At 45.3% G+C, this 24,617-nt stretch overlaps 1 protein-coding gene and 1 pseudogene across 3 annotated transcripts; both read left to right on the forward strand.

Moving 5' to 3' along the window:
* The first annotated feature begins 3,711 nt into the window (after window positions 1-3,711).
* LOC121324284 lies at window positions 3,712-7,057 on the forward strand (annotated as a pseudogene).
* An 11,229-nt stretch (window positions 7,058-18,286) lies between these two features.
* On the forward strand, window positions 18,287-22,669 carry LOC121324275 (mitochondrial basic amino acids transporter-like). 3 transcript variants are annotated; one of them, XM_041265986.1, is made up of 4 exons: window positions 18,302-18,347; window positions 19,030-19,067; window positions 19,914-19,997; window positions 21,796-22,669. In XM_041265986.1, exon 4 carries the CDS (start codon window positions 21,817-21,819, stop codon window positions 22,558-22,560), a length of 744 nt encoding a protein of 247 aa, XP_041121920.1. In that variant the 5' UTR covers window positions 18,302-18,347; window positions 19,030-19,067; window positions 19,914-19,997; window positions 21,796-21,816; the 3' UTR covers window positions 22,561-22,669. The 3 variants fall into 3 exon arrangements, with proteins under 3 accessions (XP_041121921.1, XP_041121920.1, XP_041121919.1); XM_041265987.1 differs by lacking the exon at window positions 19,030-19,067 and having other exon boundaries at window positions 18,287-18,347; XM_041265985.1 differs by having other exon boundaries at window positions 18,328-18,347; window positions 19,030-19,997.
* The last annotated feature ends 1,948 nt before the right edge of the window (window positions 22,670-24,617 follow it).

Below are 24,617 nucleotides of genomic sequence, written 5' to 3' on the forward strand. Positions count from 1 at the left end.
TCATGGCTGTTATTGCTGCAAAAGGGGCTTGCACCAAGTACTGACTCAAGGGATGTGAAGACTAATCAAGACTTATTAAAAAAAAAAAGTATTACTTTTTGAATATTTCTATAATTGTTCTTTCACGTTGAAAGTGTAGATGATGTGTGTAGATCAGTAAAACAAACTCCTACTTGAATGCATTTTGAATTGTATTTTTTAGGCAGTAGAATGTAAAAAATGTTCAAGGGTGTGAAGACTTTTTCAAGGCACTGTATTTCTGCTAAATACAGCTCTTTTTAGCTCCCAGGCACAGCCACACTGTTAGAAGCGCATGAAGGAAAAATCGCAGCTCTGTACCTAAGCTGAGAAGAATTAAAGGTAATTTTCAATCTCATTAAACTGTCCCACAGGGTGCGAGATGACTGCTCTCTTACATTGCTGTTTCTGACAAATGCATCCAGAACCCAGATGATGAGCTGCCTTCCGAACACAAAACAGACCAAAAACAGAAAGGAAATTGCATTTCCCTGTATCATTAGCACTGCATAACAGAGTGCCAAACAGACCCTTCATTAGCAAACGTGATGACTCGTAAGGGTTAGAAGAATCGCAAAGTAAAAGAATCAGCATGACTTAATGAAACTGCAAACAGACCACAGCAACGCCACAAATGTTACAGTCTGCAGAAGGAGAGCAAGGGGCTAGCTTGCTGCCCTGGAAGCAGCCACGGCCTTTAGGGGCTGACATTTTACTAGTGCCTGCTTTGGGATCCTCTGAAATGCCAAGGCTTCAGCTAAACATCTGTGGCAGCAGACTAGCAAGCTGCCAGGCTCCTACATTATTAACGTTATCATTCCAATTTCAATCCATCAAGTGAAAGCGTGCTTCTCGCTGCCACCACAGCTACTGTTGTAAAGGATCCTAATAAAACACGGCTGCCTCCACCATCTGTTCTGCTGTTAAACGCATGCTATGAATGCAGCCACGCTTCATGCATGTGCCGCCTTGTGTTAATAAGGAGTCTGATCATGAATATTCCCTTGTGTCATTCATTAATCTCAGTGTTTTTCACAGCTTCAGTGTTATGAAGCACAGATGTAATTGTCAGCGGGGCTGGATGCAAGTCTCTATGGATGGGGGGGGGGATTTAGTTCACACAACAACCACATAGTTGTCTTCTTTGGTATTGACTGTATACACAGGAATCAGAGTTAAGGCTAATTTCTGAAGCAAGTTACTTACCTGTACATCCACATGCTGTTCTGAGAAATTCACATTTTCTGTCTTTCACATACAGTATTTGTCAAATACTGCCCTCGTGTGGCAAAGCAGAGTAGTTAGTGGGATATACCAAGCACACCTGCATGCAGCACTTCAATAATATTACACTATTACATATTATCAGCAGCACTGTCCTTCACTAAATCATCAAGAGATATTCCATTTAAACTTGGCCAAACATGCAATTACTGCATTCTTACTATTTGGGAGGGGTATCCAGGTATTGCGCCTCAACCCCACAGCTGGCTAATTGTTGTTGTTTTATTTATTGCCCAAGTGGTATGGTTGGTGCTGGCAGCTGTGACAGATGCCAAGAGAAACACCCGTCATATAAACCTGTACAATCTAATTGCTCTTTACTGCTTGTTTCCCCCACATACCTAGCCAGTACTGTCCATTACCCCCCATGAAATCCAGGTACCTTACCTTTACTGTTCTGTCCATGGAAGCGGAGAGCAGCAGATGGCTGGACTGTGGCACCGGACACCACTGGATCTGATTCACCGGGCCCTGATGTTCCAGCAACTTGCACAGGAGCTGTTTGGGGATTTCAGCACAGCTGTACTTTGAGCCTAAATAAGGTATGACACTTTCAGAAACCTGGCTTAGCAGTGTGGAATGTTGCTGGCTGTCTGGTTGAAGCTCCAAGTCCTCAGCATGCTCTGCATCACGAGTACCAAGCTGCCGCAGCCTCATTCTTTTGGGTACGTAAGGCTTAACCTGTCCTGGGGCAATCTGTGGCTGCTGCGTGGGCCTCTTGTGTGTGTTTAGAGAGGTGTTTTCACCCTTCACTGCGGGGCCTTGCACCGTTTCCCTTCTGCTTTCAGGACAGGGATATGCAGACCCCGGCCTGGTGCATGGGTCTGTAGGGAATCTCTTAGGAGGGTTCAATGTCAGAGTTTCTCTGCTGTCCCTGTGTTCTCACTCCCTCCATCTATACCAGAGATCAGGAGCTAGGTGAAGGGTGGAGCCGAGGCCAGACGCACTGCTAGGCTTTCCTCTGACAACCCTGCATCTCCACCAGCAGGCAGCCCAGATGGAAGTTCAACACCAGAGGTAGTAGCAGCCAGGCGAGCTGGGCTGGCCAGTCCAGACCTGTCCTCCTCTGAATCAGAGTCCTCATACGCTACCAGGGAGCTCATGGTCTTCAGGGAAAACACAATGCTTTTCTTCTGCAAGAGAAAAGGAAGAGAACCAAGAGAGAAGAGATATTTGCGAGAGAACAGAGAGAATTAAGAGAGAACAGAGCCTCACATGGTCAGAGTGTGAACTGCAGGTGCCACTCGTGGCCCTCAGATAGCCAGCTTTACAAAAGGCTGAATAATCCTTAAATTGACACATTTTTATTATTATTTTTCTGATGCCAAAGACCTGTGCATGTGAAAAAAGATAATAAAATGATATAATTGCTTCATTTAAATGAATTAAAATGAATACTTATTTTTGTTGCACAGAGGCACATCAAACATGCAGCACATTTGTTAATGTAAATGGCTGTCCCTCACACAGCTTAGTTGTTTTTGCAAATTTCTGATTCCCTTTATATTCAAATGCACTGTTTCTGTCTACATGTGAGGCAGTTTGTTGGTGTTTTCAAGTAGATAACAAAACTCAATCTCTCGGTACACAGCATCGACCGCCTCAGGGTTGCGCATTTGCTTTACAACTCCGCCATCTACTGTAGACATGCGGCACTACATCAACCAACAAACTAGGAAACCAAAAGATTATAAAAACAGAGAAACCACACTTGAGCATCAATTGTATCTGCACCCAGTCTCCTTTCTATCAGTAAGTGTGCACATTGGAACCAAAAGTGCGTGCTTTACCAAAATGGTAAACGTGTCTGAGACCAAACACAATCACGAGTGTATTTATAAAATGGCAAGAACAGAGGGATCAGTCTCATTGCCTCATAAACGCTTCAACCAGTGCAGACAAAATAAAAGTATTTTATTTTCTGGTCAGGGGCTGCATTTCACACTTTTTTTCACACGATTTTGTTTGCTTGTTTGTATTAACCGATCAATCATTACCAATGTGTTCACATTTTAAACCACAAGCAGTCTTCACTGCAGGAACTGAGGTTTGCAAAGCTAACACAAATAAACAGATCAATAAATAAATAAACAGGTTCCTACTACGCCACTGTGTTATTAGGAGAATTTTTGCTCAGTCACTATGAGCTGCTGAATGACTTATGAAACAGCAGCAAAAGGCTACCGTGGTGTGACGTGACTTTTACAAACAAAACATCCCGCTCTGCAACAAGAACATGGTTTAATGTAACTGCCTAACATACCGGCGAGAAAGCACGGCGATGCGCAATGGATCTCCTCCATGCCAGAAGAAAGCAAGCTGCACTGCTCTTCAAACGCGGGGATAAACTGCGTGCGATCCAAACACAGGGCGCGGGTCCTGCCACAAAAACAACCCGACTTGTCATTTTTTATAACATGTCATCTCGACAATTCGCGATAGAAGTAGGAGTTTGTATTAACCTCATAAGCGTGTCTATGTTTGCTGATGTTCTCATTCTAGACAGGCGCGGTAAATAAAGTATTTTTGTTTGATCCGTAATTTGGTTGATCCGGGTTTCCGCGGGGTTCCTGTTGAGTGGTGCTCTCGTGTTTCTGAGGCGATGTGCTGGTGTGAGAATCTGCATTTCTGAAACCGGCTGTGACTGTCCACCTTTCTCCCGGGTAAGAGAAACATTGACAGGTGTTTATATCCACTGTGCTCTCCTCTCGAAACATAGAAAAAGATATCCTGGAGTAGCATAATACTGGACATGTTTCCGTTTTTCTGGGTCGTGCTCCAGACTGTCAGCAGCGCCGCGTACAAGTGTACTTGATGAGATTCTTGAATATACTGGCTGTATGCCTAACCTGTCATTATTATAAATGCCGTTCAGATTAGAATTACGTGTGTAGATCAGATAATGAACTTGTTGTGCACCATGATTACAGTAAGCACAGCGGCAGTTCCCATTCATTCATTACTCCACTGTCTCCCACCTGCCTCCTCAGGGCTGATCTTGTCTTCAGGGAATGTTTTCAGAGCCACACTGGAGTTTTAGTCAAGCTACTTGAATTCCTCAAACTGCTTGTGTGTCTTCAGTTTAGTCACGCAATGCAGACGTGCCAACGAGGAAGGAAATAAGGCTCCCGTTGCATAGCACTTTGAGCCATTCCTGGTTCAATAAGACACACCTGAGCTTGTTACCTATACGCTATGGCTAATCAAGCTCGTAGTAAAACCTGGAATGGTTTAAACAGGAGTCTTAATTCCACCCCTGTCTGTGGTTAAAATGTTTGACCCCCCGCCCCAGATTAGAACTTGTAAAAGCTTGCTCTAAATTTGTAATATTCCCAATTTAAATAAGTTCATCTACATGAAAGTCATTAGAAATAAAAGTGATTTCCAAAAAATGGCAAGTTATAAATGTGCTGGATACTTCCAGTAATGTTGCGTATTCATTATTATTATTATTATTATTTATTAATTAATTTTTTTTTTTTTTTTTTGTAGACCATCCTGGATCATTTTAATTATTATTTTAAACCCGAAGGCATTTTATTGACCCTTTATCAGAAAGGCAGCTGTGCGCACCCTTGCACGTTCTAGCAGACACAATGACTGATTCTCAGACTTAGGGAGCCCAATGGAGTTCTATGAGAAAGTCACTGCGCAAGGGGAAGCAGTGAGAGCGCTGAAAACAGGAAAGGCTGCAAAGGTAGGAACGAACCCTTTAAGCTGTACTTTACCAGGGATTCAGTGCCTATGAAAGGAACGAACCCTTTAAGCTGTACTTTACCAGGGATTCAGTGCCTATGAAAGGAACGAACCCTTTAAGCTGTACTTTACCAGGGATTCAGTGCCTGTGAAAGGAACAAACCCTTTAAGCTGTACTTTACCAGGGAGTCAGTGCCTGCGAAAGGAACGAACCCTTTAAGCTGTACTTTACCAGGGATTCAGTGCCTGTGAAAGGAATGAGACCTCTTGGAAATGATCCCAAAGGAAGCTGTTTTGTTTTTATGGACTGAGATTTGTGTTCCCATCAGGAGGAGATTGATGTTGCGGTAAAGCTTTTATTGCAGTTGAAGTTGGATTACAAAAGAGTCTCAGGGCAGGACTACAAGGCAGGCAGGACTACAAGGCAGGCTGTCCTCCGACGGACTGCGCGGCGTCAGGTGAGAACGGCCCTGCAGCCGTGGAGGAGGGAGACGACCTCGTTGACCCCTGGACTGTAGCCACTTCAAACGCTAAAGGAGTGGACTATGAAAAACTCATTGGTGAGCAGCACACTAGCTAATCATTAGTATTTACAAGGGAACCAAATTCTTTGTTGTTGTTAGATCACACAGTAGAAGATGAATGATTTAGCTATTCAGAAATCTTTTTAACAGACTGTACTATGTTGGGGGGGGGGGTTGGAAATGATCTTGTGAATCACAGCTGGTATATTGTTGTTCTTGTGATGTCAGTGCGGTTTGGAAGCAGTAAGATAGAGGCGGAGCTGATTGAGCGGATAGAGAGAGTGACAGGACAGAAAGCACATCGCTTCCTGAGGAGAGGGATCTTCTTCTCACACAGGCAAGTGCAGCAGCCCTGCCTCTCAGCTCTGTCTATAGCAGAGCGCTGGCTTACTGTCTCATTGAAACAGGTCTTAGCTTCTTACCCTTCTACAATGTTCGCAGTCCTTCCGAGTGCGTCCAGCGATTCAGACAGCAGGCCAGTTTCTCAGAGCGATTTACTACAAATCAGCATTGACTGAAATGGTGCACAAAAATGGGTCCAAGGATGGACTAGAGGGAGCTGTGTGGCTAAATGTTCCAATTCTAAACTTTGGCACTGCACTTAAATTTGCAAACATGTTTACAGCGCTTGCACGTTGATAACTTGTATCTCTTGGCTAATTGCATTTCACAGAAACCTTGTGTGGTATCGTCTCTCTAAGATAGGACTGTATTGTAACTCATGTGTTGTATCGTTTTCCAGAGACATGCACCAGATCCTCGATGCCTACGAGAATAAGAAGTCGTTCTACCTGTACACAGGCAGAGGCCCTTCCTCGGAGGCCATGCACATGGGGCACCTTATACCTATCATTTTTACAAAGTAAGTTAGCAGAGCCACAGGAAACCCAGAACCGCATTGCTCAGCTAATATGCTCGCTGTGTCTGTAGAATAGAGGAAAGAAGCCAGAAAATCTGCTCTAGATGTTTACCTGCTTCCAGAGTACAAAACTAAACCATGTGATCACAATCTTAATAAGGGTTAAAGTAAAGGTGACCCGTACACACCTGAACAGATTGGTCGTTTACTTTAAATTCAGTGCAAAAACTGGGCAATATTGGGAAAGTGCACAATCATTGACCCATCATAAAAGCACAGAACAGCGTCCTGTTAAAAGTGCAGAACAGCATCCTGTTAAGTGGCTAATTTAAAGGGTGTCTGAAGCAGGGAAGGCTCTTGTGGTGTTTCTAATGATTCACGGGCTGCAGGTTCAAGTTGGTCTGATGGCTCTTTTTGGACTCCCAGGTGGCTGCAGGATGTGTTTGACATTCCCCTGGTCATCCAGCTGACCGATGATGAGAAGTACCTGTGGAAGGACCTGACACTGGAAGACTGCCACAGATACGCTGTTGAAAATGCCAAGGATATCATCGCCTGCGGGTTCGACGTGAACAAAACCTTCATCTTCTCCGATCTGGACTACATGGGGTATGACCACGAGCCCCTTTCGCTTCCCTCAGTGTTGCTTCCTGGGGAAACTTTGCCTTTTCAATGATCACAAATAAAAACAGTTTGGTCTAATATAATATTAAAACCATGAACTGATGTAGCACTTCTGATATGCATTCCACAATCTGGGAGCAGAGCACCTGAAAACTCTCTCTGTCCCTTGCTTTTTGTGAAAGAGGGAGCGCTGTACTAAATTATATATTTTTCTGCAGCATGAGCTCCAGATTCTACAGAAACGTTGTGAAGATCCAGAAGCATGTGACATTCAACCAGGTGAAAGGGATCTTTGGCTTCACAGACAGCGACTGCATAGGTACTGCGCAGCGCAACAAAAAGTCCTCTGTTTATTCATGGATTAAAGTGGCATTTCTGTTTAAAACGACAGGCGCCTTGCTGCACTTCCCCAGCCCTGTCTCTTTGGAGTGGGTTGGCGGTTTTTCTAAGGTGTACCTTTTAAAAGATCTACGTTGTCGAGGCTTTTGTCTCTGTCCGTGCCGCACCCCAGCCCAGGAATTTGCTTTCAGTAAAATTAGGGAAAGGGAAAGCCATGCAAATTAGACTCCTGTTCCAGGTTTTACACTGAGCTTAGCAAGACAGGCTTTGCTTTTCAAAGCAATGCGCACGTCAGGTTTTTGCAGTAATTTTGCAAATAGTTTGCTGTTATGCTACACATAACATTGTGGCTGCCTTTTATAAATGATGTCCTAAAATATTGTTGTTTTTTCAAACTCCAGTGGCCCTGCTTCTTGATAGTCAACAATCATGGCATTGGAAGGCACCAGTGCCATAGTTTACATGGAAACATTTCAAATGAATGACTTTACACGTCATTACAGCAATTATGGACTGTAATGACATTCAGTATTCAGTGAGTTCAGTAAGACACACAGGTGTGAACACATCGACCCTGGAGAGTGAGCGACAGCCCCCTGGTATTCAGTGAGCTCAGTAAGACACACAGATGTGAACACATCGACCCTGGACAGTGAGCGACAGCCCCCTGGTATTCAGCGAGTTCAGTAAGACACACAGGTGTGAACACATCGACCCTGGAGAGTGAGCGACAGCCCCCTGGCATTCACTGAACTCAGTAAGACACACAGATGTGAACACATCGACCCTGGAGAGTGAATGACAGCCCCCTGGTATTCAGCAGAGTTCAGTAAGACACACAGGTGTGAACACATTCGACCCTGGAGAGTGAGCGACAGCCCCCTGGTATTCAGTGAGCTCAGTAAGACACACAGGTGTGAACACATCGACCCTGGAGAGTGAGCGACAGCCCCCTGGTATTCAGCGAGCTCAGTAAGACACACAGGTGTGAACACATCGACCCTGGAGAGTGAGCGACAGCCCCCTGGTATTCAGTGAGCTCAGTAAGACACACAGGTGTGAACACATCGACCCTGGAGAGTGAGCGACAGCCCCCTGGTATTCAGTGAGCTCAGTAAGACACACAGGTGTGAACACATCGACCCTGGAGAGTGAGCGACAGCCCCCTGGTATTCAGTGAGCTCAGTAAGACACACAGGTGTGAACACATCGACCCTGGAGAGTGAGCGACAGCCCCCTGGTATTCAGTGAGCTCAGTAAGACACACAGGTGTGAACACATCGACCCTGGAGAGTGAGCGACAGCCCCCTGGTATTCAGTGAGCTCAGTAAGACACACAGGTGTGAACACATCGACCCTGGAGAGTGAGCGACAGCCCCCTGGTATTCAGTGAGCTCAGTAAGACACACAGGTGTGAACACATCGACCCTGGAGAGTGAGCGACAGCCCCCTGGTATTCAGTGAGCTCAGTAAGACACACAGGTGTGAACACATCGACCCTGGAGAGTGAGCGACAGCCCCCTGGTATTCAGTGAGCTCAGTAAGACACACAGGTGTGAACACATCGACCCTGGAGAGTGAGCGACAGCCCCCTGGTATTCAGTGAGCTCAGTAAGACACACAGGTGTGAACACATCGACCCTGGAGAGTGAGCGACAGCCCCCTGGTATTCAGTGAGCTCAGTAAGACACACAGGTGTGAACACATCGACCCTGGAGAGTGAGCGACAGCCCCCTGGTATTCAGTGAGCTCAGTAAGACACACAGGTGTGAACACATCGACCCTGGAGAGTGAGCGACAGCCCCCTGGTATTCAGTGAGCTCAGTAAGACACACAGGTGTGAACACATCGACCCTGGAGAGTGAGCGACAGCCCCCTGGTATTCAGTGAGCTCAGTAAGACACACAGGTGTGAACACATCGACCCTGGAGAGTGAGCGACAGCCCCCTGGTATTCAGTGAGCTCAGTAAGACACACAGGTGTGAACACATCGACCCTGGAGAGTGAGCGACAGCCCCCTGGTATTCAGTGAGCTCAGTAAGACACACAGGTGTGAACACATCGACCCTGGAGAGTGAGCGACAGCCCCCTGGTATTCAGTGAGCTCAGTAAGACACACAGGTGTGAACACATCGACCCAGGAGAGTGAGCGACAGCCCCCTGGTATTCAGAGAGCTCAGTAATTCAGTGACACACAGGTGTGAACACATCGACCCTGGAGAGTGAGCGACAGCCCCCTGGTATTCAGTGAGCTCAGTAAGACACACAGGTGTGAACACATCGACCCTGGAGAGTGAGCGACAGCCCCCTGGTATTCAGTGAGCTCAGTAAGACACACAGGTGTGAACACATCGACCCTGGAGAGTGAGCGACAGCCCCCTGGTATTCAGTGAGCTCAGTAAGACACACAGGTGTGAACACATCGACCCTGGAGAGTGAGCGACAGCCCCCTGGTATTCAGTGAGCTCAGTAAGACACACAGGTGTGAACACATCGACCCTGGAGAGTGAGCGACAGCCCCCTGGTATTCAGTGAGCTCAGTAAGACACACAGGTGTGAACACATCGACCCTGGAGAGTGAGCGACAGCCCCCTGGTATTCAGTGAGCTCAGTAAGACACACAGGTGTGAACACATCGACCCTGGAGAGTGAGCGACAGCCCCCTGGTATTCAGTGAGCTCAGTAAGACACACAGGTGTGAACACATCGACCCTGGAGAGTGAGCGACAGCCCCCTGGTATTCAGTGAGCTCAGTAAGACACACAGGTGTGAACACATCGACCCTGGAGAGTGAGCGACAGCCCCCTGGTATTCAGTGAGCTCAGTAAGACACACAGGTGTGAACACATCGACCCTGGAGAGTGAGCGACAGCCCCCTGGTATTCAGTGAGCTCAGTAAGACACACAGGTGTGAACACATCGACCCTGGAGAGTGAGCGACAGCCCCCTGGTATTCAGTGAGCTCAGTAAGACACACAGGTGTGAACACATCGACCCTGGAGAGTGAGCGACAGCCCCCTGGTATTCAGTGAGCTCAGTAAGACACACAGGTGTGAACACATCGACCCTGGAGAGTGAGCGACAGCTCCCCCTGGTATTCAGTGAGCTCAGTAAGACACACAGGTGTGAACACATCGACCCTGGAGAGTGAGCGACAGCCCCCTGGTATTCAGTGAGCTCAGTAAGACACACAGGTGTGAACACATCGACCCTGGAGAGTGAGCGACAGCCCCCTGGTATTCAGTGAGCTCAGTAAGACACACAGGTGTGAACACATCGACCCTGGAGAGTGAGCGACAGCCCCCTGGTATTCAGTGAGCTCAGTAAGACACACAGGTGTGGACCCTGGAGAGTGAGCGACAGCCCCCTGGTATTCAGTGAGCTCAGTAAGACACACAGGTGTGAACACATCGACCCTGGAGAGTGAGCGACAGCCCCCTGGTATTCAGTGAGCTCAGTAAGACACACCTATACACTGGGGTTAACACTAGGGTTAATCAATATACACTAGGGTTAAGCTATACACTGGGCTTAATCAAGCATGTGTGAAACCTGGATTGGGTGAAGCAGCACAGTCCGGTTTGGGTTGGTTTTTCAAGCTGTGATCAGAAAGGAGTTTGAACTACGTGCATTTAATTAACGAGTGCATTTAAAGGCCACAGGAAATGTAGACCAGCTGGACCTCCTCAAGGTTATCTCTAGGAAAGAAATTCTTGTACGGTGGGACTCTACGACCTTAGGTTCAATTCATATTGACCAACCCTTTACTTGAACACAATTCAATCAGTAGCAATATTAATCTAGTATACTGTAGATGTATTTTTCTTATTATTGATATGCTGCTGGCCTCCTTGTGGGACTCTGGTTTTGAATCTAGTTGATTTCTTCCATTATTTTCAAGGACTTGGTTTTTCTCACCCTTAGGCATAACTGGCAACACATCAGTTTGAGTTACAGATTCCAGGCAGGGAGAGAGCCCAGTGTTGCTTTGAATGGGTGTTTTTATTTGTTATTTTTCTACCCAATCTGCTGAATCTGTCAAGCCATTTCTTAAAGTAAAACAAGAAAAACAAATACTGTGTTTGGATGCTCCCACTGGCTGCCTCTCAGTCTGGAATTCAGCCCTGGTTGATAGTCTTGATATTCTGCATTGAGGGAAGGTTTGAAGCCCAGTCGAGGGTGCAGGACTGGTAGACTTTTCTAAACCGGGCTCACAATATTTGGTTGTTGAGCAGCTTATCTGTTTTTCTATTGAAGGTAATGTTTCATTTTTGAAACTGCACTTTTCCTGGTTATTATCTGTATGTTGCTCCTGTAATGAGATGTGAACTAAAATGCTACCCAGTCTAGATATTACCCAGCTGATCTCACGAAATACTAAGAGGAGGGAGCACCCAGCCTCCCTGTACAACAATATCTCTGATTGTGACGCCATGCCTAGTACACACCCCTGTGCTTCAAAATTGTAAAAATAAACACTCTGGAATTGCAGGTGCAGGTAGGTTTGTTTGGCACGCAACTCAGGACGTACCCTGTAGGAAACCCTTCCCTCACACACGTCACACCAGGGCCGCTGGAACTAAGGGTGCTGGGGCTGCCGCAGCACCCCTGGCTCTGCATTGCTGCTATCATATACAGGGATTACAGTTTTGTTCAATGGCTTACAGCACCCCCACTATAAAAATTGTTCCAGCGCCTCGGCATCACACTCACAAAAAAACAAGTACGTTTGAGACTCTTCCTACCAGTCTTTGTTCAGCCTTTAAAATAATTCCCTGGGTGCATTTTTACTGTAATAAAATATGCAGCTGCTAGTAAAGATGTGTCTGTTTTGATACCATGTACTTGGGTGTGATGTAAACGCCCACGAGCTACACAGCTGAGCGAGATTGCAGCAGTATGCAGTTCTGACAAGCTGCTGGCAGGATACTGTTTATTAATACCATCTCCGTGCTAATCATAGACCAGTAAGACTGTCACGGGCGCCTATCCCTCGCTGTACATTACACTTCAGCTGGGTCAATTTTTGCCAGTGACGTCTGGCTGGTTAAACAGATCATACACGTTTAATTTAAATGTATGTTGACTTTTAGTGCTGTGAGAGAACTCATACTGACAGTTTTACGCAACATTCTCCATCTCCACTGTTAGTAGTACGCTGTCCTTATTTTCTGTATGGTCTGCACAGATCTATTTCTGTTTCTTTGCATTTGCCGGTTTCTGCGGACTGTATCCGCAGCGCCACAAAGCCAGACTCAGACTCAGCAAATGAGCGGAGAGGGGAGGGATGCGCGAAGGGGTGTTAGCCATTAACAACGCCGCCATTGGACAGATAGTTCCTCCAAAAAACCAAAAGGGGTATACACCTCTCCCCCTTCCCAGTCAGAAATAGAAGGGAAATGGAACGAAGCTGTGTGATTGTGTGACACAGCGTTACAGAGAAACAAACGAAAGCCAAATATATAGTGCAGTCTACACACGAGAACAGCTTACTGATTTACATTTTCAGTGACGCAGCAGGGAATGCGTTTTGTAAACATCGTGTGTGAAGAAGGGAGCACGCAATAGGGACAGCTTAGAAGACAAGACGAAACAAATAGACCAAGAGAGTCTGAAACACTTCTGGTTCTTCATCAGATTTGGTTGTTGAATACACTGTGATTGGGCAACATTTAAGTTTCACCTATGTGACAGCGTTACCTAATAAATCGACCTCGGCCTCCATTCGTCAATTACAGCGCGTTGTTTGTTGTTGTTGTTTTTTTTTTTTTTTTTTTTTTGGGGGGGGGGGGGCATGCTTTGTAATGTGAAGTGGAATCATACCTTCTGGTATTATATCATTCAAGCCTAACCGTTTTACCCCGCCCCCCTTTGAATAATTATGAACAGAATATTTTAGATGGTGCAAGTCAAGATCGGAATTGCTCCAGTAAATATTGGTGCCATGTAAACGCAGGAGGTTTAATTTAAGCGTCTTGTCCGGCGATGGAAGGAAGGGTATGCGACTAAATCTAAACCGCCGTGAATTTACATCTCCGGCCAAAAGTTTTGCATCACCCGGACTTTTAGGATTGAGACAACTAGTTTATGTTCTATTTCGATAATTTTATAGTAATGCAAAACTTTTGGCCACACCTGTAGATGTCGGTGGTTATTTACCTTTGCTAAGATTATATTAATGTAGTTAGTAGATCTTGTGGTACTGTGCAATGTTTTATGTACAATTACACTGTACGTTTTCACGATTTTGCAGTCTACCAGTATGTAAAACATGTATAAGTTTGACTTCCATATAACTAGATTATAATTACTCTAGCACGGTCCGTGTGAATGCCTTGCTGTAGATGTGGAGTGAAGTCAAAAACTAGTTGACTTTTGTTACCAAGGGGGACCCAACACCGTTCCAGCCCAAAGCAAATGATTGGGGCATCCACAATATAAAAATAAGCCATTGTAATAGTAAAATATACAGTAGTTTAATTTTTTAATGCATGTCAAATTTGTAGTCAGTCATCATTCTAACTACCCAGAAGCGTTGACCTTATCGTTTCCGTGACGTTTCTGTGAACTCAACGCTAAAAACAGAGGCATGATTTACAGCAGAGTGCTTGCCAGCTCTCGGGTCGGCGAGTTCGTTGTGTCAAGGTTGAGTCAGCGCTGCAGGTCAACAACCTTCCTCGCTGAGCTCAGGCACGATTTGCAGTGGCGTTGCTGGTCCTTGTTGAATTGTGGTATGCACCGAACACTGCAGTCTGAGACTCGCAAAACCCAGGCAATCCTTAAGTCGCTTAACTAGCCTTAGCCCAGATCGTTGAAGCAAGAATTAAGTGAAGCATGCAGTTTCCTTTTAAACGTTGTGCTCATTGCATGCAGTAAAACTGACTGCAAAATGATTGCATAAAGTATTTATTACAGACCTCTAACATTAAAACCGGAGCACTAGGGTATACAGCTATACTGCCTAATTTACTTTAAATAAAAATTAAATTGTAACATTTGTTCTCTAAACAAAGTTGCTTGTGTGATGAAGCCGATCAATTATTGCATACCAAAGAGGTACCTGCTGTTAAACTAGCTGAGCCTAATTTGACATTCAAAACCACAAGAATACCTCCTGGCTTCAAGACTTGAAGTAAACACATTTTAAAAACAGCTGCAGAATTATGAATCAACTCTGAACTGCATCAAACTAAACAGAGGAAGCTAAGAGTTATGAATCACCTCTGTTTTACAGTAACAGCTGTGGCAGAGTGCATGTAGAAAGGCTAAGCTGAAAACTGAGAATCTAGGAAGGCGATGTGCTTGCTGGAAAAGTAGATATTCACCAAGTTTTGGAAGATCCTTAAACTTTCTAAGAACTGGTGGTCTTTGACAATGCATACTGTATCAAGCTGGGCTGTTCAAAATAAATAGCCTCACGAAATCAGCCACGGCATAATTGCAGTGCTAAACGTTTCAACACATGTAGCAATGCTTGAAGAATTCTCTGACCATAGCTTGGGCTTAGTCTTTCTACAGGTTTTCCAGTGGATTTTATATGGACGAACCTCCTATTTTGCCATGCCTAGTGCTGTAACTTGGGATGATGTACAGTAGTGTATGAAACACAGGCGTTGGTGCATCTCTGTCTCGTTATGGGGAAAGGTATGCACACCCCTTTACTGTCCAATTGCAATCACAGGGCGTGTGTGATGAGGTCATGACATTGTCTGCCAATGTTACAGTTAATCTCCTGTCAATCAGGTGAAAGGTATGACCAATTGCAAGCATTGTAAAGGAAAGGTCACAGATATTTTGAATTTGTACAGTGAAACTCTAATACAGTTTATCACATGACTGCTTGTTGCACAGGAATTAAATCTGAGCAAATAAGGTACAATGAAAGTGTGCTCCCACTAGCACTAATAGAAGTGACCTCAGAGATTACAGCATTACTGTAGTTGTAGGGCTGGTAGCTTCTTATTTCCTGGTAGGGTTTTGCAACTTCAAAAATCTACCATAAATCTAAAATCTGTGGATATCAAAATGTTTTGCTTGATTCTTGTAGATCTTGTCAACATCTATCGAAACTTGGTAGAAATACCAAAAATTCAAATTTCAGAGGGGGTTAATGACCAGTTAGGGGACTTGAAACCAAAAGTGTTTTAAAAAAAAAAAAAAAAAAAAAAAAGAATTTATCTAGCAAGACCTGAGACGAATGGCATGACTGTGGTTGAGTTGGTGTGGAATGAGCTGTATCAAGGCAGGTTCAGTTGCTTAGTTGTGAGTACTGGACTGCGCGGTGGTTCTGCAGCAGAGGATGGCAGTTCTGTAAAAGGGCGCTTTGTTTACATTGAGGGGTGTGGCTAGGAGAGACACTGTGATTGGGGGTCGGAGACGAGCCCCTCCAGCATGGCTTGCTATTTGAAGCATTGCAGTGAGCTATTGGAATCGGACTGGCTTTATGCATTGAGAGTCATATTTATATTGCATGTATGATATATCTGCAGGAGCTTGGTATTCAGTAACCAGGGAGTGTGTAAGATATTTATGATTAACTAAACTCAGGGTCTAATCATATCCTAGCAAGAGGAAGACTGTTTGTTTATTTAACTGGATTGTGCTACGTGTTGAACCAGAAAAAGTGGTGGTAAATTGAACTCAGTCCTGCTAGTTTTTACTGTTCTGCTGCAGTGCAGTACTGTCCAGTCTGCCCTTGGGTATTGAGCAGTTGCAGTGCAGTACTGTCCAGTCTGCCCTTGGGTATTGAGCAGTTGCAGTGCAGTACTGTCCAGTCTGCCCTTGGGTATTGAGCAGTTGCAGTGCAGTACTGTCCAGTCTGCCCTTGGGTATTGAGCAGTTGCAGTGCAGTACTGTCCAGTCTGCCCTTGGGTATTGAGCAGTTGCAGTGCAGTACTGTCCAGTCTGCCCTTGGGTATTGAGCAGTTGCAGTGCAGTACTGTCCAGTCTGCCCTTGGGTATTGAGCAGTTGCAGTGCAGTACTGTCCAGTCTGCCCTTGGGTATTGAGCAGTTGCAGTGCAGTACTGTCCAGTCTGCCCTTGGGTATTGAGCAGTTGCAGTGCAGTACTGTCCAGTCTGCCCATGGGTATTGAGCAGTTGCAGTGCAGTACTGTCCAGTCTGCCCTTGGGTATTGAGCAGTTGCAGTGCAGTACTGTCCAGTCTGCCCTTGGGTATTGAGCAGTTGCAGTGCAGTACTGTCCAGTCTGCCCTTGGGTATTGAGCAGTTGCAGTGCAGTACTGTCCAGTCTGCCCATGGGTATTGAGCAGTTGCAGTGCAGTACTGTCCAGTCTGCCCTTGGGTATTGAGCAGTTGCAGTGCAGTACTGTCCAGTCTGCCCTTGGGTATTGAGCAGTTGCAGTGAGTACTGTCCAGTCTGCCCTTGGGTATTGAGCAGTTGCAGTGCAGTACTGTCCAGTCTGCCCTTGGGTATTGAGCAGTTGCAGTGCAGTACTGTCCAGTCTGCCCTTGGGTATTGAGCAGTTGCAGTGCAGTACTGTCCAGTCTGCCCTTGGGTATTGAGCAGTTGCAGTGCAGTACTGTCCAGTCTGCCCTTGGGTATTGAGCAGTTGCAGTGCAGTACTGTCCAGTCTGCCCTTGGGTATTGAGCAGTTGCAGTGCAGTACTGTCCAGTCTGCCCTTGGCTATTGAGCAGTTGCAGTGCAGTACTGTCCAGTCTGCCCTTGGGTATTGAGCAGTTGCAGTGCAGTACTGTCCAGTCTGCCCTTGGGTATTGAGCAGTTGCAGTGCAGTACTGTCCAGTCTGCCCTTGGGTATTGAGCAGTTGCAGTGCAGTACTGTCCAGTCTGCCCTTGGGTATTGAGCAGTTGCAGTGCAGTACTGTCCAGTCTGCCCTTGGGTATTGAGCAGTTGCAGTGCAGTACTGTCCAGTCTGCCCTTGGGTATTGAGCAGTTGCAGTGCAGTACTGTCCAGTCTGCCCTTGGGTATTGAGCAGTTGCAGTGCAGTACTGTCCAGTCTGCCCTTGGGTATTGAGCAGTTGCAGTGCAGTACTGTCCAGTCTGCCCTTGGGTATTGAGCAGTTGCAGTGCAGTACTGTCCAGTCTGCCCTTGGGTATTGAGCAGTTGCAGTGCAGTACTGTCCAGTCTGCCCTTGGGTATTGAGCAGTTGCAGTGCAGTACTGTCCAGTCTGCCCTTGGGTATTGAGCAGTTGCAGTGCAGTACTGTCCAGTCTGCCCTTGGGTATTGAGCAGTTGCAGTGCAGTACTGTCCAGTCTGCCCTTGGGTATTGAGCAGTTGCAGTGCAGTACTGTCCAGTCTGCCCTTGGGTATTGAGCAGTTGCAGTGCAGTACTGTCCAGTCTGCCCTTGGGTATTGAGCAGTTGCAGTGCAGTACTGTCCAGTCTGCCCTTGGGTATTGAGCAGTTGCAGTGCAGTACTGTCCAGTCTGCCCTTGGCTATTGAGCAGTTGCAGTGCAGTACTGTCCAGTCTGCCCTTGGGTATTGAGCAGTTGCAGTGCAGTACTGTCCAGTCTGCCCTTGGCTATTGAGCAGTTGCAGTGCAGTACTGTCCAGTCTGCCCTTGGCTATTGAGCAGTTGCAGTGCAGTACTGTCCAGTCTGCCCTTGGCTATTGAGCAGTTGCAGTGCAGTACTGTCCAGTCTGCCCTTGGGTATTGAGCAGTTGCAGTGCAGTACTGTCCAGTCTGCCCTTGGGTATTGAGCAGTTGCAGTGCAGTACTGTCCAGTCTGCCCTTGGCTATTGAGCAGTTGCAGTGCAGTACTGTGTTAATGAACACTATGGGTGTAGTTGCAGTTGATGGAAGCTTGTGAACCCATTGATTTCCAACTCTACACCAGCCATAGTCATTACCGTTTGATGCTTCTGTCTAGATCCTATTTAGACACGCTGTTTGTATCTAGAGGGAGAGTGGAGCAGTGTATTTCCTCCCCCGTATTGCACAGTCTAATTCCTCTCTCTTTCTCTGCTTCGTTTCAGGTGCTGTAGGTGTCCTTGTTGGGCACCCCTTTGACACGGTCAAGGTGGGTTGGAACATCAGTCCTTGTTTTGTTTTTTTAGTGATCATTACAAATGCATCCTTTTTGCTTTGAAACAAAATACATCTTGTTTAATATTGCACAGTATATTAGGACTGTGAATGGGCTCACATTAAATATGAAAGTGATCAGGCAATGAAGTGAGACAGTATGAGGTAGCAGCAGAGGTTACATGCCTGTGTTTCTCTATGTATTTCAATAGTAAAATAACATTTGCATAAATTGTTCAATGGTAATGCATTATAGGTGTGGCAGATACAATTAATGGTTTCAAAAACGTTTCAGCTGCATTCTCATATGCAAGATTATTGGGTACTATTCATGAAGCATTCAAACTGGTTTTAATCTTTTTCAAGGGTTTCTCCTTGTTATTTTCAAAGCATCGTTTAACCTGCGAAAATGTTTATAAACACTCCTCTGTGTTTATACAGCTTGCATTTGAAATGCCAGGGAATGCATGAAAAGGTCCTGAAGCTGCTATACTCAACCCCCACCCCCCACCCCCAGCCCAAGAATAGCCTTCGAGCAAATCCTGGGGCTGTGCAAAGGGGTGATCTTTAAAGCACATGAACACAATCTGCTTAATATTTTAGTCGTCTTTTTTTTCTCATTTTGCAATATTGACCTTTACAAGCTGTGTTTTTTGAATGTCATGTTTTAACTCTAGGACACCCCTGTAGACAAGATGTCCCGCCTGACTTGCCGGTAAAAACGAATTTTGAATAATCGCGTTTATTTACGTATATAGCAAGGAAAAGATGGTTTAGAAGGTGCAGGACAGGATTAAGAAAATCTGTATGCAGGGCCGTCCACGGCAAGGATTTCAGTGTGTGTGGGGAGGGGGGTTATGGAGACATGGAACTGTCAGCCTTAAAACCCAGCACTTGTGCTTTTGTGATCTGGTTGAGTAGAATTAAAATGGGCAGTTTGGACGCTCCTTGTCTGAAGCCATCGATCCCAACCGAATGCAACCCATTGCCGTTGCCACACCTCCCAGCCTAGCATGAAAGCACTTGGGGTTTCTTCCAAAGTTCAGGACTGCAGAAGGTGGGCATGCTGAGGCTTATAGCTCTAGTGTGTAGAAACACTGCACCAGTCATCAGGGAGCAGAAACTGAATTCCAATTCAGTCGAAACAGCAGTAGGAGGTTATTTATTTTATTTTTATTTACTTTTTGTTTGCATTTAACTGTCTTTATTTCTGAGCCGGGGCTGCCTTCATTAACAGCAAAGGGGTTCATTTGTTGTGGGTGAGGGCTAAGCCTCTTCACGGGAGAGTTACCTAGTAAATACAGTCAAGGTGAATACCTCCTGTCTCTCTCAGTCTTGATTGTGTGGCAAAATACAAATAAAAATAATAGTCCAGTTCTTCAAAGATAAAATAAGCCATCAAAACCATGGTCTGTTTGTGAATATCGTTCTCTCATTGCAGAACGTTTCTGTGTGTGTTCTTGACCTGCATAGCCGGGCTTATGTGATTGAAGTGCATCTGGAATGCTGCTGGAGAGGCATGTGCTGCTGTGTTTTTAATGCAATCCTTTTTCTTTTGCAGGTCCGACTTCAGGTTCAAAATGTAGACAAGCCCTTGTATCGCGGGACTTTCCACTGCTTCCAGTCGATTGTACGACAGGAGTCTGTAAGTGTGCTGTCCCTGACAGAAAAGCCAAGGGGAGTCTTTTGAGGACTTGATGCTCGTCAGTCTGAGCAGAAAGTCGTTGGCATGCAAGGTAGAGCGAGTATTTCTATCCTGCATTAACCGTGCCGTCTAGAGGAATGGCAAACGGCAGGTGACCTTGGAGAAATTGTTTCAAACTAGTCTTGATTAGAGACCTGCTGTCTTTGGCTCTCTGCCCAGACATCAAGATACGAGAGACTGCAAATTTCTTGCTTAGCTAGTTACATGTGCTTTACATTGTATCAAAATATGAAAATAAAACTTTTTAACATAGAAGTAAAGAAACTTTTATAATCAAATAAATAATTAATACTTTATGCAGAATGTCATCCCCTGCAAAACTTTTAATCTGGATCAAAGTGATCCGGATTTTGTAATCTTATATTTTGTGATCAAGATTACTTTTATCTAGATCATTTTGATCCGTTTTTTCAGAAAATGTCACTGCTGGATTACATTTATCCAGATAACAAATAATCACGATTACGAAATCCGTTTTTTTTTAATAGGCTAGTTCTTAAGGTTTTTTTTTTTTTTTTGAGACCTTATTTGTGATATAACCTAATTTAACAAAATAAATAAGATCATGGTAATAATGATTAATGGACAACATTTTGTTTTGTTTTATATTATTTTAACAAATTCTTAATCACTTTTAATGCTAGTACACATAAAACACATGCAAATAATGGTTATTTTATTTATGCCTACTTAGCAGAAATTGAATAACTAAATATATACATATCTGTATTATGCTTTGCTCTGGTTGTCCTGGTTGATTGGGAAGCTGAAGCAGGGCTTGGTGTTTCTCTGTTGCTGTAATGTGACTCTGCTGCTTGTTTTAGTCATGCTGAAACCTGAGACACTGCTTGATGCAGCATCGGGTACAGTAGCTGAAAAACACTTTGCACCAAATTACAATTTGTTCTTCTTCTTAAAAGCTAAATTGTGTAAATATATACAGTGCACCGTTCATCTTAGAATGGGAAATGAGGTAAAGCGTTGGAATTACCTACTCGCCCGTTAATCCTGGCCCGCTCGCCCGTTAATCCTGGCCCGCTCGCCCGTTAATCCTGGCCCGCTCGCCCGTTAATCCTGGCCCGCTCGCCCGTTAATCCTGGCCCGCTCGCCCGTTAATCCTGGCCCGCTCGCCTGTTAAGCATAGCATTTCAGGTGGATGAAGTTGCAATCCAGTAATTATCAATGTGGTTTCATGGGAGTGTTCATTGCGTTGTTCTCTTGGTTGGGTTATAGTATACATGAGTACAGCAGACAGACACTAAGGAGCTAATCTAGAAATGCAAGCAACACTATAGACTGAAGGATTGAAATGGTGCTGTTTCTAACCTGCAGCACAGAGCTGCCAGGGTCATTGACAGTTTATTTGTAGCGTGCAGTACAGACTCAACGCCAGCACAGAGGTGCCAGGGCCATTGACAGTTTAGCCAGCTCAGCTGCGTTGCTTGTGACTTGCTGTTTGTGCCACAAGCGCATGTATTCATATTCACTTCAGGGATAGGACTAAGACTCCTAGTGCATAGCAGTTTCACCCATTCCATGTTTTACTAAGCTTCTCGTGATTGAGGATTCTCGAACATCGTACTGTTTGAGCCCACAGAATTTGTAACGATATATTATATATAATATTATATATATATATATAATATATTATAATATGCTATATATATATATATATATATATATATATATTGGCAGAATTTTGTTACCTTGGTGCTAATTCCCATTCTTTCTTTGTCAGGTTCTGGGTCTGTACAAAGGCATGGGCTCCCCTATGATGGGCCTGACCTTCATCAACGCCATCGTGTTCGGGGTGCAGGGCAACGTGATGCGGCAGCTGGGGCAGGACAGCCCGCTGAACCATTTCCTTGCGGGGTCGGCCGCGGGCACCGTACAGTGCATCATCTGCTGCCCCATGGAGCTGGCCAAGACGCGCATGCAGATGCAGGGCACCGGTGAGTACAAATCCAAGAGGAAGCACTACAAGAACTCCCTGGACTGCCTGGTGCGGATCTACAGGAAGGAAGGGGTGCGAGGGATCAACCGCGGCATGCTGACCACTCTCGCCCGCGAGACGCCCGCCTTCGGGTTCTACTTCCTCACCTACGACTGCCTGACGCGCTCCCTGGGCTGCGAGCCCGAGGACCCTTACATGATCCCCAAGCTCCTGTTTGCAGGGGGCATGTCCGGGATAATGTGCTGGCTCTCCACTTACCCGGTGGATGTGATCAAGTCCAGGCTGCAGGCAGACGGGGTGGGCGGGGTGCCGCAGTACAACGGGATCCTGGACTGTGTGCAACAGAGCTATCGGAAGGAAGGCTGGAGGGTGTTCACCCGCGGCCTCACCTCCACTCTCCTGCGGGCATTCCCGGTCAACGCAGCTACCTTCGCCACCGTCACGCTCTTCCTGATGTACATGAGAGGGGAGGGCGAGGGGATGAAGGACTGCGAGCCGGCCCCAGCAATGCAGCAACCCCAGCCACAGGCACAGCAGTCCAGTTTGTGACTCTCCTCCTCATCCTCACACTGCTGCTGCTGCTGCTTCCATCAGCTTGATGATGCTGGAGCTCTGTTACTGATCTGGTGTTTTAGGGAGAATTTTTTTTTTTTTTTTTTTTTTTCAAATATATGTAAGTTTAAAACAGATAGAACTGTACAGATTAAAGTTTTAAGGCAGGTTTTTTGTTTCCTGTACAAAGCAAATTTGGATTTTTACTATTTCAGGGTCACCCCCCCCCGCCCCCGTCACCCCCAGCTTTTATTTTTTTATTTATTTTTTGTAATATAGCCTTGACTTTGTGCTGTACAGAAGTAACTCTTATTGATACAATTCAGGGCTGTACTGCTGTTAAATATTGTACATGTGAAAACCACATAAATCACACCCTCTCCGTAGATATAATGCTTATTTACTGTTATGAAGCAGTTAGTGCAGTTTCTACATTGCCTACAGATCAGGGTCCATTTCAGAAGGTTATTTGGTTTTAAAAAAACTTAAAAATAATTTGCCTGGAAGTGGGCCCCCTAATGTTGGGAAAGGGGAGCAATTTAAGGTAGGCGCTGTAAGGCAATGCCGAGTGGGCGGGGGGCTGCTTAAAGTGGTATGCTTCCAATTTATGAACCTGAGAGTTGTGCAAACCAATATCCAAGAGAACTTGTGTCACAAAGAAAGAGTATATTTGTGATGTACAGGTAGTGGACAAAAAAATGGGAACACCGGGGTAAATGAGGGACACCAAGTATATTGAAAGCAAGGGTTTCCACACAGGTGTGGCTCATGGGTTAATTAAGCAAATAACATCCCAACATGCTTAGGGTCATGTTTAAAAATGCTGGACAGGCCTGGTTGCCTATAATTATGGCTAGCATGGCTGCAAGAGGAGACCTCAGTGACTCTGAAAGAGGGCTGATGTCATGGCCTTCTCAGTCACCGGATCTAACCCTAATCGAGCATTTATGGGATATTGTGGAGCGACGTCTGAGACTTTCTTGTGGAAGAATGGTGCCGCATCCCTCGTGCAGAATGAGGATGGTAGACTCTACGCCACAGTGCATACTGGCCGTACTGGTCCAACGTCCTATTAAGTGACATTACATTGGTGTTTCCATTTTTGTCCACTACCTGTATATATCTGTTCTAAATCCTGTGGTTTGAGATGGGGGGCCAGTTAACTAAGGTGCGTGCGTGCGTGCGTGCGTGCGAGTGTGTGTGTGTGTGTGAGTGACTATATTTTAACCTGCATTACTACTAGTGAACTATTAGAATCCCTGCTTTATTCCACTGCAGAGATTTCCCTGCATGGCACTGTATAAGCAATACAAACCCCCTGTTTGACTGTTTGTTTGAATGTGCTTCTATGGTGTGTTGCTTTGGTTAAGGATTCATTTTGGTGCTTTTTTTTTTTTTTTTTTTATTTGTATCCTTTTTTTGTGCTGCTACAGCTTTAAAAGGCATCGGCAGTGCTCAATTTTTTACAGACAAGGTCATTTGACTGGAGAAGTAGTGATATAAATGTGAAAATCATGGATTAATGAGGCCTAGTCTAGAAACCAGCCTGAACCAGCTCTGGGCTTCCTAGACTCTCTTTATTTCACTTTGCTATGGAAACAATCTTGGAACAGCTCAGAGCAGCTGTAGCTGGGGCCTGGTTACTGTAGTTGCACCGAACCTTTTTCAAATGGTTTGCAGTGAAACATGCTGCTAACAGCCCCAGCACGGGAGCCCCTCCTGATTCCTGACCTCACCAGCTCTGAGATCCCACTCCTGCTGAGCAATTCCGAGGTTAGTCTCTTACTCTGGGAGGCTCTTTTGGTTAACCAGAACGAGGATTCATTTGAAATAAACATCTCCAGGACTAATTACTGTTCCTCCAAAGAAGACAGCGTTGATTTATAAAAATAACCAACACAATAAATACTGACAATCACAAAAAACAACAAAACACTAGTCTTCCACTGAACCAGTTTTATTTTAAGCAGAAACATTGCTAACTAAATGTTTGCGTGTACAGATGCATGTTCCTGAACGCGGCAGTGTTGGACTTGGTTTTGGACTTGTTTTGG

This window comes from Polyodon spathula, chromosome 12, assembly GCF_017654505.1.
Source record: "Polyodon spathula isolate WHYD16114869_AA chromosome 12, ASM1765450v1, whole genome shotgun sequence".
NCBI classification, from domain to species: domain Eukaryota; kingdom Metazoa; phylum Chordata; class Actinopteri; order Acipenseriformes; family Polyodontidae; genus Polyodon; species Polyodon spathula.